A 20,013-nucleotide genomic window follows, 5' to 3' on the forward strand; every position below is an offset into this window, starting at 1 on the left:
CGAGAGGAGCTGAGTAACCCCCCCCCCCCCGAAAGACAACTGGTGTTGGGTGAAGCTAGAAATATAAGAAGCGTCATGCTGCATGGGAGTAATGTCCTAATCTTTCTTAATTACTCTAAAACACAGCAACATAGTAAAAGCCATCTACAGGTCATCAAAAAGGACCGCAACAAACTGAATCCCAGTGCACTCTTGTGGCATTCCGCGAAATTCAGGGTTGAACTCAAGATAAAAACTCATTTTCAAATAAGCAGAGGCAGCCGAGGCTTTCCTGGAGGCTTAAGTGAAGCCAGAGGCTCAGAGGGTGACAGTTATGTTTTTCCTTTCCCTCGTTTCCTTTGGGCTGTTATTGTTTTTTTTAAATTTTTTATAAAGGTTCCAGAAACAAAAGGTAATCCTTCTGCCTTAACTTTAAGGGAAAAATGCCTTGGCACCCAGTAAACGGATGGCGGACCGAGATATGACTCCAACATTTAATGAGATTTGGACCCTGTGGCTGTTCCATGGTGCCCTCCCTTTCCCAATTTTGAGTTAATTAATTGGAGTTAATAATATGGAGAAATGATATGCTTGCATATAATAGGTTGTAAAATGTAAAGGGTTCACTAAATAAACACATCTGCAGCCTAAAGGTTATGTACAGTCTTCCTAAATAAAATAAGAGAAAATACATACAAAATTCTCCAAGGCCATTTTTCATAAAAGAACATGGTCACTCTACCATGAATCGGAAGGGCAGATTGCACGAGTGTTTGCATCGTTTGCAAAGATTTCTTAATATGGCGGCAGATCATCACTGAAAAAGATTCTAGGCTGTCTGACTGCAACTACTATTCAGGTATTTTTTCTTTACTAACTTTGCAATTAGAGTATTCTCTATGTGGTTGCCAGTTCCAGTAAAATGTCTCAGCAACATGTGGCTACAGTATTTCCGAGCCTAAAATTGCAGGGTTTGCGTTTCCTTAATAGGGCTTGATCACACTGCTCCATCTATACAAATAAATAAATCAGTTTGGGAGTGCCATCCGAGAGTGGCTCTAGGTATCAGAATAAAGGGTGACGGGGCTAGCTTCATTGTCTAGAATTCACAACATCTGGGTGATCGCACTTATGTGCAAGATCACTTGTCTTCGACTGGTAACTGGCCTGAATGGATTCTCCAATAGCACAGGGATGCAAATGATGTCAGAAGTTACACTAGGAGGAGAATGGATTGGTTGCGGGCAGGGGTCAGGTGGAAATATTCAGTATCTGATAGCCCAAAAAGCCAATATGTTCCTTGGCCCTTACATTAATCGAGGCAATACAAAAATTTCAGACACAAATCCTATCAGGAATAGAATTGTTGACACAATTTCACAGAAAAAAAATTAAGAAAAAAGTTGCTCATCTACTTGAAAGGCCTTGCTTTGGTGCTGCCAATACACCCTCTATCGAGATATATATATGTATATGTATATATATATATATATATATATATATGGAAAATGGCACTTACCCAGTGTACATCTGTTCGTGGCATTAGTCGCTGCAGATTCACATGCTGTGCACATCCCGCCATCTGGTGTTGGGCTCGGAGTGTTACAAGTTGTTTTTCTTCGAAGAAGTCTTTTTTCGAGTCACGAGACCGAGGGACTCCTCCCATTTCGACTCCATTGCGCATGGGCGTCGACTCCATCTTAGATTGTTTTCCCCGCAGAGGGTGAGGTAGGAGTTGTGTATGCTAGTAATAGTGCCCATGCAATGGAGTGAATATGTATGTGCATAATGAAGTTTAAAGTAATATATTTACAAATTTACAAATGTTGAAGATCAACTTCTAAACGGCTACAGGCTCCCGGGGAGGCGGGTGGGCGCATGTGAATCTGCAGCGACTAATGCCACGAACAGATGTACACTGGGTAAGTGACATTTTCCGTTCGATGGCATGTGTAGCTGCAGATACACATGCTGTGCATAGACTAGTAAGCAGTTATCTCCCCAAAAGCGGTGGTTCAGCCTGTAGGAGTTGAAGTTGTTTGAAATAATGTTCGTAGTACAGCTTGACCTACTGTGGCTTGTTGTGCCGTTAACACATCTACACAGTAGTGTTTGGTAAATGTATGAGGCGTAGACCATGGTGCTGCCTTACATATTTCGTTCATTGGAATAATTCCTAGGAAGGCCATGGTAGCACCTTTTTTTCTGGTTGAGTGTGCCTTTGGTGTAATAGGCAGCGCTCTCTTTGCTTTAAGATAGCAGGTTTGAATACACTTAACTATCCATCTAGCAATGCCTTGTTTAGAAATTGGATTCCCTGTATGAGGTTTTTGGAAAGCAATAAATAGTTGTTTTGTTTTTCGAATTAGTTTTGTTCTGTCAATGTAGTACATTAGTGCTCTTTTGATGTCTAATGTATGCAGTGCTCTTTCAGCTACAGAATCTGGCTGTGGGAAGAACACTGGTAATTCTACCGTTTGATTCAAGTGGAACGGTGAGATCACTTTTGGTAACAATTTTGGATTTGTCCGTAGAACTACTTTATGCTTGTGTATTTGAATAAATGGTTCTTGTATGGTAAATGCTTGAATTTCACTCACTCTTCTTAGAGATGTGATGGCAATCAAAAATGCAACTTTCCATGTTAAGTATTGCATTTCACAAGAGTGCATGGGCTCAAAAGGTGGACCCATGAGTTGTGTTAAGACAATGTTGAGGTTCCATGAAGGAACTGGTGGTGTTCGTGGTGGTATAATTCTCTTTAGGCCTTCCATAAATGCTTTTATGACTGGTATCCTAAATAATGAAGTGGAGTGCGTAATTTGCAGTTAGGCTGAAATTGCGGTCAGATGTATCTTTATTGAAGAGAAAGCTAGCTTTGACTTTTGCAATTGTAGTAAGTATCCTACTATATCTTTGGCAGATGCGTGTAAGGGTTGAATTTGATTATTATGGCAGTAATAAACAAATCTTTTCCACTTATTTGCATAGCAGTGTCTAGTGGTAGGTTTCCTAGCTTGTCTTATGACCTCCATACATTCTTGTGTGAGGTCTAAGTGTCCGAATTCTAGGATTTCAGGAGCCAAATTGCTAGATTCAGCGATGCTGGATTTGGATGTCTGATCTGTTGTTTGTGTTGTGTTAACAGATCTGGTCTGTTTGGTAGTTTGACATGAGGTACTACTGAGAGGTCTAGTAGTGTTGTGTACCAAGGTTGTCTTGCCCATGTCGGTGCTATTAGTATGAGTTTGAGTTTGTTTTGACTCAATTTGTTTACTAGATATGGAAGGAGTGGGAGAGGGGGAAAAGCGTAAGCAAATATCCCATACCAGCTCATCCATAACGCATTGCCCTGAGACTGATCTTGTGGGTACCTGGATGCGAAGTTTTGGCATTTTGAGTTTTCCTTTGTTGCAAATAGATCTATTTGTGGTGTTCCCCACATTTGGAAGTAAGTGTTTAGTATTTGGGGGTGAATCTCCCATTCGTGGATCTGTTGGTGATCCCGAGAGAGATTGTCTGCTAACTGGTTCTGAATTCCTGGAATAAATTGTGCTATTAGGCGAATGTGGTTGTGAATCGCCCAATGCCATATTTTCTGTGTTAGGAGACACAACTGTGTAGAGTGTGTGCCTCCCTGTTTGTTTAGGTAATACATTGTTGTCATGTTGTCTGTTTTGACAAAAATGTGTTTGTGGCTTATTATGGGTTGAAATGCTTTGAGCGCTAGAAATACCGCTAACAGTTCTAAGTGATTTATGTGAAACTGTTTTTGCTGTATGTCCCATTGTCCTTGGATGCTGTGTTGATTGAGGTGTGCTCCCCACCCTATCATGGAAGCATCTGTTGTTATTACGTATTGTGGCACTGGGTCTTGGAAAGGCCGCCCTTGGTTTAAATTTATACTGTTCCACCATTGAAACGAGATGTATGTTTGGCGGTCTATCAACACCAGATCTAGAAGCTGACCCTGTGCTTGTGACCATTGTGATGCTAGGCACTGTTGTAAGGGCCACATATGCAACCTTGCGTTTGGGACAATGGCTATGCATGAAGACATCATGCCTAGTAGTTTCATCACCAGTTTGACTTGTATCTTTTGATTTGGATACATGGTCTGTATCACATTGTGAAATGTGTGAACTCTTTGTGGACTTGGAGTGGCAATCCCTTTTGCTGTGTTGATTGTTGCTCCTAAGTATTGCTGTGTTTGACACGGCAGAAGGTGTGACTTTGTGTAGTTGATTGAGAAACCTAGTTTGTGGAGGATTTTTATGACATATTTTGTGTGTTGTGAACACGTCTTAGCGTGTTGGTTTTGATTAACCAATCGTCTAGGTACGGGATCACATGTATTTGCTGCCTTCTGATATGTGCAGCTACTACTGCTAGGCATTTTGTAAAAACTCTTGGTGCAGTTATTCCGAATGGCAACACTTTGAATTGGTAATGTATCCCTTGGAATACAAACCTTAGGTACTTTCTGTGTGAAGGATGTATTGGTATATGGAAATATGCATCCTTTAGGTCTAGTGTTGTCATGTAGTCTTGTTGTTTGAGCAGTGGGATTACGTCTTGTAATGTAACCATGTGAAAGTGATCTGATTTGATGTAGGTATTTAATGTTCTGAGATCTAGTATAGGTCTCAGACTCTTGTCTTTTTTGGGTATCAGAAAGTACAGGGAGTAAACTCCTGTGTTTATTTGTTGTTTTGGTACTAACTCTATTGCTTCTTTTTGTAGCAATGCCTGAACTTCTAGTCCTAGAAGATCTATATGTTGTTTTGACATATTGTGTGTTTTCGGTGGGATGTTTGGAGGGAATTTGAGAAATTCTATGCAATAACCATGCTGGATAATTGCTAAGACCCAAGTGTCTGTTGTTATTTCCTCCCAATGTTTGTAAAACTTGGTTAGTCCCCCCCCCACAGGTGTTATGTGTTGGGGATTTGTGACCTTGAAGTCACTGCTTGTTTGGAGGAGTTTTGGGACTTTGGAACTTTCCTCTATTCCTTTGAAATTGTCCCCCTCTATATTGTCACCGAAAACCTCCCCGCTGATACTGGCTCTGGTAAGTGGGCTTTGTTTGTGAGGTTGTGGCTTCTGTGGTTTGCCCTCGAAACCCCCCTCGAAATTGTGTCTTTCGAAATGTGCCTCTGCTCTGTGGGGAGTAGAGTGCGCCCATGGCTTTGGCCGTGTCAGTGTCTTTCTTAAGTTTTTCGATCGCAGTGTCCACCTCCGGCCCAAACAACTGCTGTCCGTTGAATGGCATATTCAGCACAGCTTGCTGTATCTCTGGTTTAAATCCTGATGTACGCAGCCATGCATGTCTCCTTATTGTTACTGCTGTGTTGACAGTTCTGTGCAGCATCCATTGCTGACCATATCTGATTATTGGAGATACCCTGTCCTTCTTCTACTACTTGCTGTGCTCTTTTTTGGAACTCCTTGGGTAAATGTTCAATAAGGTGTTGCATCTCATCCCAATGGGCCCTATCATATCTGGCTAGCAAAGCTTGCGAATTTGCAATACGCCACTGGTTTGCTGCCTGTGCCGCCACCCTTTTGCCTGCAGCATCAAATTTTCGACTTTCTTTATCTGGAGGTGGTGCATCTCCTGAAGTATGAGAGTTGGCTCTTTTGCGCGCTGCTCCCACTACAACAGAGTCTGGTGTTAGCTGTTGTGTGATGTACACGGGGTCTGTTGGTGGCGGTTTATATTTTTTCTCCACTCTTGGAGTAATGGTCCTTCCTTTTACAGGCTCCTGAAACACTTGTTTGGAGTGTTTGAGCATCCCAGGTAGCATGGGGAGACTCTGGTAATGGCTGTGTGTGGACGACAGTGTATTAAAAAGAAAGTCGTCTTCAATGGGCTCTGAATGAAGGCTGACATTATGAAATGCCGCTGCTCTTGACACCACCTGTGCGTAGCCTGTACTATCCTCTGGTGGCGATGGTTTAGCTGGATAGCATTCTGGACTATTATCTGACACTGGTGCGTCATAAAGGTTCCATGCGTCAGGGTCATCTTGACTCATTCCTGTATGAGTTGGGGATTGCATCATTGGTGGAGTGGCTACCGGTGATGGTTGCGGAGAGTGATATGGGGATGGTGGCGGTGTTACTTGTTTAGCCACCTTTGCGTGTGGCTGTTTGTCCTTGTCTTGGAAGGCAAGCTTGCGTTTCATTTTGACTGGAGGAAGAGTGCTGATCTTCCCTGTATCTTTTTGAATAAGGAGCCGTCTTTGTGTGTGATCTGGCTCTATTGCCTGTAATTCCTGTCCAAATCTATGTCTCTTCATTTGTGTGGACAGTCCTTGTTCCTCAGTGTAGGAACTTGTTTTCGGTTCCGAGGTCGGATATTTCGGTACTAAAACCTTTTCGGCTGCTTTTTTCGGCTCCGACGAAACCTTTTTTTACTTTCGGCGTCGTGCTCTCTCGGTGCCGACCCGTTTCGGTGCCGCTGTCTCGGTGCCAAATCTTCTCTGAGCCACTATCTCGGGCACGAGATTGCTGTGTGCAGGTATCTCGACCGGAGACGGATGACTTCGACACCAGCTCGCCCTTTTTCGGTGCCGATGAACGGTCACCTACTTTTCGGGTTAAGCCATGGCCTGTTGGCGGTGGCGTCCCCTGGGCTTTAGGGCTTTTCTCGTGAGTTCTTGGTTTCGACGTCTTACTCACGTTTTTAGGCGTTTCCTCGGGATCGATCTCCTCAGAGTCCGACTCCTGGGTGGAGAATGTTTCTTCCTCCTCCTCGAAACGCTCTTGTCCTGTCGGCGCCGACGCCATTTGCAGTCTTCTTGCTCTTCGGTCCCTGAGTGTCTTCCTGGACCGAAACGCTCGACAGGCCTCACAAGTATCCTCCTTGTGTTCTGGTGACAAACACAAGTTACAGACCAGATGTTGATCTGTATATGGATACTTGTTATGGCATTTTGGACAGAAGCGGAATGGGGTCCGTTCCATCAGCCTTGAAGAGACACGTGGCCGGGCTGACCAGGCCCCGACGGGGATGGAAAAAAAACCCGAAGGGCCACCGGAGCTCTTCTTAATTCGGTGTCGATCTGTTGTAACTAACCCGATACCGAACGCAAACAATACCGACGATTTTTCCGAGATTCTAACTAACTTTCCGACCCGAAACACGGAGCGAAAAGGAACACGTCCGAACCCGATGGCGGAAAAAAAACAATCTAAGATGGAGTCAACGCCCATGTGCAATGGAGTCGAAATGGGAGGAGTCCCTCGGTCTTGTGACTCGAAAAAAGACTTCTTCGAAGAAAAACAACTTGTAACACTCCGAGCCCAACACCAGATAGCGGGATGTGCACAGCATGTGTATCTGCAGCTACACATGCCATCGAACATATTATATATATATATATATATATAGACAAACAGGCACACATAAGACAATATGGGAATTCTGAAACCAACACTAAGCAGCAGTTTTCACTGTTACCCGGAGAGCTTGGATAGCTTCTTTTACTGATGTCCAAATTCAAGGTCAGTCATCTAGAAAGGATAAGTGAGCATTTGCACAATGTGCATCTTGCTGCCCTAAAGCTAGCAATGGACAGAGTCTGGTTGCCGGCATGTTTGTTGTTTGAGGGGTGATATGAGAACGGGAGGCTGTTTAGAACCAGTAAGGATCAGCCACTTAGAGAGCTATTCACTAGTGCTTATTTTTGGTTTCGACTAGAGATGCTGGTCAGAGGCCTGCAGGACTTAGACGTGCAATGCTTTCCAGATTGACGAAACAGAACAATTGGGTGAAACCTGGTAACATTAAAGGGAGGGTGAATTAGACATTGCTGAATCATTTGTGAAAAAAAGGAGCAATGTGTCCTAAAATCCAAGTCACTTTTGCTTCATTCTGTGTTACGACCTGCTTCTGAAACACTGCCACTGTCCATTTGATTGGTGGAAGTAAGTGGTATGAAAAAAGAACCCAAGTTCCGAATGAAGATTAAGTGGCATAAGCGACTAGCTATAACAGCTGGCATAAGTTGGGGGTGGAGGGAAGCTAAAACCTTCAGCTCTATAGGTCTGCAAGTGGCAACGGCAAATACATGGGAGCCGCATGGAGTTCGGTAGATGACCGCTGTTGAGGCATCTGGTGCGTCAGCTGGGGATGGGAGGGGGAGTCAAAAAAAAAAAAAAAAAAAAAAGGAGTACTACCTTGGCTTGAATTCCCCCCCCCGCTCCCCGAAGAGATTACAAATTCACAAATTTAGGGGACTCAGGCAGGGTGAATCCCTGCAAATGACTAGAGGAATGAATCCATTCCAGCCCCAAAAATTCAAGTGAAATTTCTTCACCTCATGAGAAAGCCTAGAGGATTAAGTAGAGCAAGATAGCCCTAATAACGCCCATATCCTTGGGTTTCAGAGAAGCATTGAGAAGACTACATTTACCAACTCTTCATCATTAGTGGTTCCTATGGGAACAACACCCAGGGCTGTAATCCATAAACCAGCTAATTTCAGTTGTCAGAGAGTGTGCGTATAGGGTGAGAGGGATTAGAGAAAACTATCCACCTAAGATTCAGTAATGTGATAATATTTGGCATCCTTTATTGGCAATCAAATTTTGTTTTTAGAGAAGCTTGTGCACATTCATATGATTTGTCTGATGAGAGGTGGAAGTGCCGAAAGGAACGTCAGGGATTCTGAAAAATGCTAGGCTCTAAAGGGTAGATCTCAGACCTCGACAGGAACAGCCTGACCAATAAATCAATAAATAAATGAAAACAAAATAAGTGTGGTGCAAAAAGTTATATAGGTGGTTAAGGAACAGCAGTGTGCGCTGGTAAAAAATAAGGTACTAGGAGCACAAACTCCTCCAAGAGGTTACAATTGCATAGCTTCAACCTGGCACTTAGGAAAGGAGAGTTCCAGCCACTGGGGCACAATGCGAGAGTGCAGCTTCTAGAAACTCTGTATGCCGATGGGCAAGGTGAGAAGAAACCAAAGGAGATAATGTGCAAAGAAGATCATCCACCGACAATTGACAGGGCCAAAAGATATTTTTTCCTACACTCTGGGCGTTTGGCCAGTGTGCGTTTGTCACCTGTCCCCACCTGGCCAGGAAAGGAGGGTGAGGATGAACATTTTTTTTCTGGATCTCTCAATGGCCTACTATATAGTATTTGAAAAGCTATCAATGATAGAGTACAGGCTCTCTTACAATGCTGTAATTTTTAATTTCCTCCAAATGTGCATGACCAATTGGAGATTTTTTATTTTTTATGAAATGGCATATGGTAACCTCATGAAAAGAATAAGTTAACTTACATAGTCAGGCATGTTTTCTGAGAGTTAAGTATTCCATCTCAATTGTTTTTCATCCTTCGATCTGTGAACATCATTATGTTTGCAATGTGCAAATGTGACGAAAATTATGTCTGGCATCTGAAATTTTCCAGATTATCCAGTAAATCACATTGTGTGCTGGAAAGTTTTTCACAAGGACTCTGGTTGCTCTCATTGCGTATTACACAATAAACACTGGGAAAACGGAGACATCCATAATACTTTGCTATGTAATATAAATGTTCCAAATGCTAGCAAACAGCTAAAAAAAAACAAATAAATAACTCACCCCAGGTGAGGTAAAAGAGGCTCAAAGCTCTCTCTGTAGAAATATGATTGAAATCCACAATATGCAATGACTGAGTAGCATTATTTATTCTATTTTTTCTTTTTTTTAACCTCTTTATATTGAGTTGATACATTCAGACCTAAATAAACAATACAGTGCAAAGCATATGAGGCCCCTCAGATACCCATCTCACAGGAGTATTATTTACACAGATATATAAGAACATTGGCTGATCCAGCCCAGCATCACAGTGGTTCTCGACACATAGTAGCACCATAATGTAACCAATTCATAAACGTGCTATGCATACCAGAATTTCAATATAACCATAGTCGGTTGCCATCTTCATTGTATTCATAACTGGACCCCGTTTGTTAATCTTCAGTGTCTGTACTCGTCCCAGAGCCTGACTCATCTGCATCAGTGAAGCACTCCAGTAAGTGTCCCCATGCCATCAGATTGGTAGGTGCACCCTCATCCCTACGAGCTTACCGCATGTGTTGTTCTTCTGCCACTCCTCCACTCCAATGTCCTGTATCCAGTATTCCACCAATGGGCTCCTAGAACACATCCAGCCTATAGCCACCCTACATTTAGCCAACACTAGAGCCAGTGGTGCCAATTTAAATGGAATTTTCTGCCCCTTGGGATATGCCACCACACACCATAGGCATGTCAATGGTGTCACCCTCTAGATCCAGGCTTGTAACCTCCTCAACCTTAGCATGGTCCTTGGCGGGAGGTGGTTGCAAAGTGTAGAAGCCAGACATTTTCTTTGCCACATCGAGGACACCCAACTCTTGTAATGGGATCAATCTTGCTAAGATGAGAAGGCGTGACATAGGTATGGTGTACAAAATTAAAGCTTAAATCTATTATTGCGCAAAACAGTGCGTACCAACGACAAGGCTCTGGCCCAATCGGCATCCTCCACTGGTTCCCCCTTACTCCCGCTTCCTACGGTCCAAGTCCAACAATACCAATGCCAATTCTTGTGCCACCTCCATGGTTTCATGCAGAACATGTGGCAAATGGCGCAAATTAAAGGCAGTGCTTCAAGCAGGTACAAATCTGCATTGATCTTCAAGAACCAGCCCCCGAACAACTCCTTGTAGCCTCGTAGCTAATATATTACACATCATGAATGGCAGATAAGAAGAGGGGTTGCTCGAATCGCCCCAAGGCTTGAGCATGAGACACATAATACATTTCCACATCAACACCAGTAAAATACCCCACACATGTGCTTCCTGAAACACTGCCAATAATTTATCTCGCAGAAGGGAGGGGGAGTATGTCTGATAGAGCTCATTGGGGAACCCATCGAGCTCACCAGGACCCCACCCATGGGATCTTGAATTTCGGCGATGTCTGCTCTCAGGGTCCAACTGTGGCAGCTGTACTCGCTGCAAAAAACGCTGTTTTACTCATCTGACTGTAAGGGGGCAGCACGTGTACCAGAGAATTATTCCATGCAATTACTTGCATTGCAGCCTAGAGAAGATTTAGAAGATGAGACTAATGAATTTCAACTGCCAGTCTTCAATGTGGTACCTTAAACCATACAAAGTATTTGGCCATTCTGAGATTCTGGCAGAGAATACATGATTCTCTAAGGAACGTCTTGGGCATTACCACTGTCTCAGACCCTAATGTGGCAATACTGGGATCAATGGAAGGTTGGGTGGCTGGAGGGTGCAGAAAACGTTATGAGGGGTGGGGTTTTTTGGTTGCAAAGGATACTGGGCAATGTTGGTGCAGCAATAGACCTTCCCTAATAAGACTGGCATAGAGTAATGTAGTATCTGCAGAAAAGATAGTATAACTATACAACAGGGTCCGTGGTTATCCAGTTGGTCCTAATGCTAATTGTTCTATGTGAACAACTGTGAATATGTGAAACTTAACGCGGACAAGACAGAGACCCTCGTACTCGGTTCCACCGCCCCACCTGAGACGACTCTTGGTGGCCAACCACCCTAGGAAATGCTCCCACCCCCACCGACCACGCACGCAACCTGGGCATTATCCCGGACTCCATGCTTTCCTAGACCCCTCAAGTCAACACTGTCTCATCGTCATGCTTACACAACCTGCAACTTCTTTGGAAGATATTCAAGTGGATCAGAACCGAGACAAGAAGGACGGTCACCCATGCGCTTGTCAGCAGCAAACTGGACTATGGCAACACACTATGTCGGCATCACGAAGACGCTTCAAACAAGACTACAGAGAATCCAGAACGCAGCAGCCAGACTCATGCTGAACACCCCCCTGCTGCAGCCACATCTCCACCCACCTCAGAGACCTGCACAGGCTCCCGAACAACACACGCATCACTTACAAGTTACTGACACACACCTACAAGGTACTGCACAACATCGGACTGGCCTACCCCAAACACCAACTGACCTTCTACATCCCCCTCCCCCAAGCAGCTCGATCCACCCAGCTCACCCTCCCTGCCATATGCAGAATCAGGAAGAGCACAACTGGAAGAGATCCTTCTCTTACCTCACAGCCGGGACATGGAACACACTACCACTCAACCTCAGAAAGGCCACCTTGCTGAAGCACTTCAGGAGGGATCTCAAGACCTGGCTCGAGTGAGCAGTACGCCCAAACCCACATTTTGCCTATTGCGATTAATATCCATGCATAGACCTAAACAAATCTATCTGTATATTAATCGATCAGGCGATTATATTGGCTAAAAGATCAATCCGAATGACTTAGAAATCAACATTAATTCATTCTACAAAAAAACAAAAACAAAAAAACAAAAAACAGTCAAAACGGGTCAAAAAAAAATCAATGACTGAAAAATAATGAGCAGTATCAGAGCATCACTATCTTGAAAAGCAGGTGGGCTTAAAGGGGCTGCAGAGGAATCTGTGAGACACTGCACAGGGAGCAGAGACACACAGCGAACTTCAATGTAAATTGCATGGTCAGTGTTCCACCTCCTCCACGCCCGTAGCCTACCAATGCCTGATATTGCATACTCACAATAAATCCACACCAGAGAATGCCTTTATAGAGAATCCCACAATTAAATGTCAAAATAAAGAATATATCAGCAAAATCAACACAATAATGGTTTATCAACTGAGACAAAGCAGTTAAGTTTGTGATAATAAATGAAAGGTTAGTTTTAAGGCTTTTATAAAGCCTATGTTTACATGAAGGGTCAGCTTGACAGTCAGAGACAAGGTTATGGTTTAAGCTAGTACTATCTTTTGAAGAAGAGAAACCTTATGGCTCAGGGTTAGTGAAAGGTACAGTATAAACACAATGTAAAACAGCAGCTAGGTAAAGTTATAATGATAGTAAGGTAATAGTGGTTTAAGAACAAGGTTTGTGTGAGTGAAAATTAGGGTTCCTAATACCACATTTATGGAGGAACTAATTGGGGCAGTTTCGTTCTGGCAATGTTAATTTGAAAAACAGAAGGTGGTATACATGGGTAAAAATTGGATGTGCAGGCTATCAATTGTCATTACAATTGTTTTCATGGGAAAGATTAGCCATGGTATTATTCAGCACTGGTTTCATTAATGCCTTGTCCTTCTTGCAGTCTTCCACCCAGGTTTTTTTATAAACCAGTTTTACACTATTCAAAGTTTAGTGCCGGATAGCTGCCTGACCGCCACTGTACAAACCTTTAACCAAAAAAAAACAAAAAAAAACAAAAATAGAAAATTACTGTTTACTGATGTGAAACTGAAATCAGTATTGTCAAAAGTTAGTAAAAGCAAAACCGTGAACGGAAAGCAACTTTGCCTACCTTGAACATGCGTGGAGCAACATACGAATTTCTCCCTGACCACATCTGTTTAACCAGTTCGGCGTATGCCACAGCGATCTCTCCTTTCATGCCGAGAGGATTTTGACGATTTATTTCCAATTCGTACTTATCAGTTAGGAAATAATCAGTCAAAGGTTGAGTATTACTCAAACACTAAAAGAAAAATACATTAATATATATATTTATACATAAGCATAAATACAAAAGTAAATTTAAACACATTTGTATTCATTTATATAGTGTTGATTAAAAAAAAATAACTTTAAATCAGGTTTTAAGTTAAGATTATTCTGGTGGGCGTGATGTAGTTGTACAGATTTTCTGCACTGATATGAATTATGTTATTTTAAACAGCACTTATGACCTCACATGCTATATCACTCATGACATGTCCTATGACGGCACTGATGACATCTGACATTCCATTTTTGCTGAGAACGCTATGCATTGCGAGAATGCTATACATGGCGAGAGCGCATGTCGTAAGTAATTATGATTAGTGAATTTCAGTAGTGTTTAGTTTAAAACATTATGTTTAAATTGACATTTTCACCTAACTGTACCATCACTGTTTAACAAAGGTTGAAGCTTCGCTATAATTGGGAAAACTTTAATGTAACAAAACAAACTACACACACTATAAAACTTTACAATTACAACTGTACCCGCAGTAAAATTAATATAGCTTATGCACCTCCGTACAAAGTGTTGTGAACTTGATAGCCACAGTAACTATAACTCAGTACTCTACCATGCACTGTGTTGTCATAAAAGATGTCATTTGAGAGTCATCAGTGTTGCAATAAATGTAATGATTTAATGTGGTATTCGTGGCGTGATATGAAAGGGTAGAAGATGTGCATGGTAGAGGGTTGAGTTATAGGTAAAGTAGTTTGGCAAGCGAATTCACAACGCTGTACGGAGGTAAGCAAGTTATACTAATTTTACTGTGGGGGTCAATTAAAACTTTAATTATAACTGTAAAGTTATACCTATAACTTTAGAATCTCCAAAGTTTGTGTAGTTTAAGTTGGTTTCGTATAGAAATAATAAATCAAGTTTTCCTAAGTATAACTAAGCTTTAACCTTTGATTTTTTCATTTAAGTTGTATTTCTATTTTATAAAAACAAAATGTAACAAACTAAAAGCATACTTTTTCTTTTTGTGTGGGAGGGTGGCGTGCAGTAGATTGCAGTGACATGTCATACACTGAAGTGGCATATCTTACAGAGGAGTGGAACCGCATGCAAAGAGTGGAGCACACTGCTGTAAAATGTAGGGGCATAGTGTGGATGAGGAATGCAGTGTTGTAGAGCTGAGTGTTGTTTGAATGTGTGTCGTAGAGTGAGTAGCATGTAGTGTAGTGGCGTGTTGTGTTATAGAATGGAATGTCAATGTTGTGTCATACAGTGGAGTGGTGTGTTGTACAGTAGAGTAGCCATGTTGTAGAGTGTTGTGGTGTAGAGTGGAGGGGCATAGAGTGAAATAGTGTTGTGGAGTAGAATGCTGTGGAGTGGAGTATAGTGGGTTGGCGTGTCAGTGTTGTATAGTGTCATAGAACAGAGTGTTGTGGAGTAAAGTGTCAAAGTGCAGTGTCATAGAGTGCAGGAGTGTGCTGTAGAGCGGAGGAGTGTGTCAGAGTGGAGGAGTTGTATGTCATACAGTGTAGTGGAGGGGAACAGAGTAGAGGGGCACAGTGCAGAGTGGCTTTGAGTGTAGCGGAGTGTTGTGGAGGGAAATGGTGTACAGTAGTGTGTTGTATAGAGGCATAGAAGGAGGCAAAGAGTCAAAGTGAAGTGAAGTGACGTAATGTACAATGGTGTTGCATGCAACAGAGTGGAGTTTTGCAAAGTATTGTGGAGTAGTGAAGTGGCAGAGTAGAGTGTGCTAGAGTAGAGGGCCACAGAGTGTCAAAGTCAAGTGACGCAGAGTGGAGTACAGTGGAGTAGTGTGTCAGTAGAGTTGAGTAAACTGGAGTGGAAAGGCAGAGGGGGGTTGCGTATTGTTTTAGAATCGAGTAGTGTCAGACAGTGGCACACACAGAAGTGGAATGTCTTAGAGTGGAGTAGAGTGTGGCAGAGTGGAGCAGAGTAGCACAGAGTAGAATGTTGTACAGTGTTATACTATAGAGTATCGTGACGTACTGTATCATTGAGATGAGTGGAGTTTCCCAGAATGGCATACAGTGTTGTGGAATAGCGCAGAGTGGCATGTCAGGGAGTAAGGGGGGGTGTGTGCCCCAAAACAGAGGGGGTGTGCCCCAGAACAGAGGGGCATGGAGAGGCGTGGAGTAGTGGTGTGTGTCAGAGTGGAGTGGCTTAGAACGGAGTAGAGTGTGGCAGAGTGATGTAGCACAGAGTAGAATGGCGTACAGTGTCATACTGTAGAGTACTGTGACGTACAGTATCATTGAGAAGAGTGGAGTTGCCTAGAATGGCCTACAGTGTTGTGGAATAGCGTAGAGTGGTGTGTCAGGGAGTAAGGGACCGTGCGCCCAGAACAGAGGGACCATGCTCCCAGAACAGAGGGGGCATGTCAGAGAGTAAGTGGGAGTGCCCCAGAACAGAGGGGCATGGAGTGGCGTGGAGCAGTGTGGCGTGTCAGGGTGGAGTGGCTTAGAATAGAGTAGTGTGGCAGAGTAGAGTGAAGCAACAGAGTAGAATGTCGTACAGTGTCATACTGTAGAGAATCGTGACGTACAGTATCGCTGAGATGAGTTGAGTTGCCTCGAATGGCATGCAGTGTTGTGGACTAGCGTAGAGTGGCATGTCAGAGAGTAAAGAGGTGTGTTACGGAGTAGCATGGCATGTCCCATAGTAGAGTAAAGTGGTGTGGCCTAGATTAGAGTAAAGGGGTGTGTCCTAGAGTAGAGTAAAGGAGCTTGAGTAGTGTGGCGTGTCAGAGTGGAGTGGCTTAGAGTGGAGTGGAGTAGAGTGGAGTGGAGTAGCACAGAGTAGAATGTCGTTCAGTGTCATACTGTAGAGTATCTTGACCTACAGTATCATGGAGATGAGTGCAGTTGCCTAGAGTGGAGTTGCATACACTGTTGTGGAATAGCGTACAGTGGAGTGGAGTGGAGTGGCATGTCGGAGAGTAAAGTGGTGTGTTATTGAGTAGAGTGGTGTGCCCTAGAGTACAGTAGCGTGGCGTGCCCTGAAAGTAGAGGAGAGGGGTGTGCCCTGAAAGTAGAGGAGAGGGGCGTGCCCTGAAAGTAGAGGAGAGGGGCGTGCCCTGAAAGTAGAGGAGAGGGGCGTACCCTAGAGGAGAGCAGAGGGGTGTGGATAGAGCAGAGGGGTGTGGCGTGGAATAGTGTGGCGTGCTAGAGTAGAGTGGCATGGCATAGAGTGGAGTACAAGAAAGTGGTGTGTTGGAGTGTGTTTTACATATCCCATCGACTTTTTAGACAGAAGTAGTGCCAAAATTACTAAATTCTTGCTTTCTATGTGCGATATACCTTATTAGAATGTTTAACCTATAGGAACACAAGGCACTTTCCTAAAGTCTGAATATTAATTGAAAAGTATTTTTACTGTTGTATTATTGTATATATTTTTTAAAAAGTTATCAGTATTGCAGTACTCTATGAAGCACCTATTTTACTTAAAAGAAAAAATATTACAAACAATAAAATATTTTTTTTAATTGTTATAATTTCTCCTTTTTTTTTTTTTTTTTAATTTAAAAAGTTATTGTGGAACTTCCTAGATAGTACTGCAGTACTTGCTTACCTTTTTAAAAAACATATAAATATATATAAATAATAACATGTTCCCCTACCCACTCCCAATATTGTAAACTGCCTATATTGCTATAGGTGAAAAAAAAAAAAAGTAATTGTGTATTTATAACGTAAAAACCCAGAAGACAAAGTGTTCTGTAAACAACGTGGCTCTTACTTCTAGAAGGGCTTTAATTAGCCAATCATATACCACTTTGTCATCGCTATGTCCCACGGTATACGTACCACAGTATATTGCAGCCCAATATATCACGAACTTTATATGCATTATAATTTTCAAATTATTGCCCCCAATTTAAATATACCACCATAATCTATATTCCTGCCAAATTTGAACTACATCCGTTCAGCCATTTTCCTTCTATGCATGTTTAAAAAGTCTATGTAAAATGCATTGGTGAAAAAAAGCGTTTTGCCACCCCCTTTTTTCTTTGCACCATGTTAATCACCATGAAAATGTGCATCATTCGGTAATTTAGAAAAAGGAACAGGTCTGCAAAGTTTCATGGAGTTTCGTCAAACTGTACAAATCCAAAAAATTCCCATTTCTCAGAACCCTAATCATTACCACAGAATCTAAGCGTAAGATATACATACACACACGTATATAAAAATAAAACATATATAGTGCAATATACTGTTTATTTACTATGGATATATAAATACATATATATATATATATATATATATATATTGTTTATGCCATTTCATTTGTTTTTAAAGTTAAGTTTTGGCAGAAGTGTAAAATCACACTTGAGAACACATGACTACTAGAATTTTCCCTGTGTAAAGTCACTGAAATATACAATCTATAAGGCAGTACTAAACACTGTTTTTATCTTGGCACTGCAGTAATAAGTGCGTGGATGGGAATTCTTTTGTATAAAACATGTGATTGGGAAGCTTTTAATTTGACTGCCATGTCGTCAATATAAATTCGTACACATACAAAGTGCTTGTATTTCTATTTAGTCCGTTCACAGCGGCTAACTGAGCACAAGTACTGGTCTCCTGCTAACAATCCTCATTAGTAAAGGGTCATCACAAAATTGATGACCCTTGTGTTAAAGCCTACAGACATATATAGAAAGCCATATGTGGTTGCAGCCCATTTAGGCCACTGAAATGTGAATTTGTCTTTTACTGGCTACACTACTGGTTTGGGTGGTTCAGTGCTATAAGACAATCTAAGTGGTGTCTGGTTGTAGACCAGACATACATCAGTGGAACACAAGTCAAAGCTCTCCTAACAACTGACTGTGACTGGTTTCTATTGTTTATAAGGTGGAAATCCATTCCTATGGCCGAAGACACAAAAAAAGGCTAAGAAACTGAGTTGGGAATAGGCCTTCCACCACAACAGCTCAATTGCAACAGACAGTGCAGTACATCAATCATAATGCAAGTTTTAGGGAGCTACTATCAGAGTTTGCATGTGTGTAAACCAAGACTGCAGAGAACTTTAAATTCATATGCATTTTAGCACACCTAGACAGTTGAGCAAAGATGTGGCAACCTTCCTTTCAAGGTCAAGTTACAAAACTCTGCTCGATTTTGCCAGACTAGTCATTTCATTTAATGGATCGCTTTGAAAGTCTCCACGGCTGATGACCCATGCGCCATTGGGGAGGCTCAGTAATTAATTTAGCCCATCAGAGTTGGTGAACCCCACACAATGTCTGCTTTGCCCCAGGGAGGTGGCGATTCTTGGGGCTCCAGGGGAACCAAGCATCCCCCGTTTCCCCCACTCCAATAAAACAATGCCTCCAGGCTTTGGCACTTTGTCCCCCCCCCATCCCCCTCCAAATCCGCCACTAATTACAGCGAAAATTCAAAAAGAAAAAAAATGCTTGTTAGTCCTGGGGGGAGGGGGGGGGGGGGTTCCACACGACTAGAGCTAAGGGCGCAGGGTTGTCTGTACCCTGGCCACTTTGCTTTAACATTTTTTTCTGGGACTCAGCTGCCGAGTCCCAAGATGGCTGTCAATACTGCCTGGCTGAAGTGTTGACAGCCAATCAGATTTCAGCACGAGATCGGGAGGGGTTGCAAATCTTTCGCATCCCTGTATATAAAATTTGATTTCCCCTTAATTTCTCAAAAACTACTGAACGGATTTACAACAAACAAAAAAAAGGTCGCTTTCTGGACCATGGACCTACCTTTCTGCTAAAAGTTGTGTAATTTCGTACAGTAGTTTCACGCTATTGATGTTCAATTTTTCCTATGGAAAAATGAATGGGGGAAAAAAGTGTCCTACCCCCCCTCCCAAACACTTTTTCTCAACCCCACCTGGATGGATCACCCCAAAACTTTCCAGACAGCAGCTGATGTGACTGGCAAATTGTTTGGAAAAGTTTTGTGAAGATTCGTCAAGCGGTGCCATAGATACAGGCAAGTAAAAAAACGCTTTTTATATAGAAACTAGGTCCCAACTATATATTTTTTTCTCCACAAACTCGACATTGCTTTCAAAGACGTGGCACTCACAGGTCTTGATCAGTCCTTTAAGGAGTACTCTGATGGAGAACTACAACCTTGATTTGGCCAAGTGAAGAGGCTAGGAAATGAGCACATCCTCCTGACAAGAAACTGGGCTATGATTATCCTGTAAGCACCACAAATAAAACATTTTCCATGTAAAGGCATAGGACCATCTAGTGGAAGTCTCCTAGCTTCCCTAAGAATATCCATACACTCCTTGGAAAGCCCTATATGTCCATATTGGAGGAATTCAGGAGCCATGCTACCCAGGTCAGGGAGGAGAGGTTGGGATGAAGTATCTATCCCCCAAACTTGGGCAAGAGATCCTGTCGGCAAGGGAGTCTTATGTGAGGCTCTCCAAGAGATGTGGAAGGTCTGTGTACCACTACTGGCGAGGCC

The 20,013-nt window shown here is 42.6% G+C and overlaps 1 protein-coding gene across 1 annotated transcript in view; it reads right to left on the minus strand.

Moving 5' to 3' along the window:
* The window catches only part of USP4 (ubiquitin specific peptidase 4), a 789,752-nt gene that overhangs the window by 442,368 nt on the left and 327,371 nt on the right, over positions 1-20,013 (minus strand). Inside the window, exon 9 of the mRNA XM_069206879.1 lies at positions 13,373-13,546. Coding sequence (XP_069062980.1) covers positions 13,373-13,546 — 174 coding nt within the window. The remainder of the gene's footprint in view (positions 1-13,372; positions 13,547-20,013) is intronic.

Source organism: Pleurodeles waltl, chromosome 9 (genome assembly GCF_031143425.1).
Source record: "Pleurodeles waltl isolate 20211129_DDA chromosome 9, aPleWal1.hap1.20221129, whole genome shotgun sequence".
NCBI lineage: Eukaryota > Metazoa > Chordata > Amphibia > Caudata > Salamandridae > Pleurodeles > Pleurodeles waltl.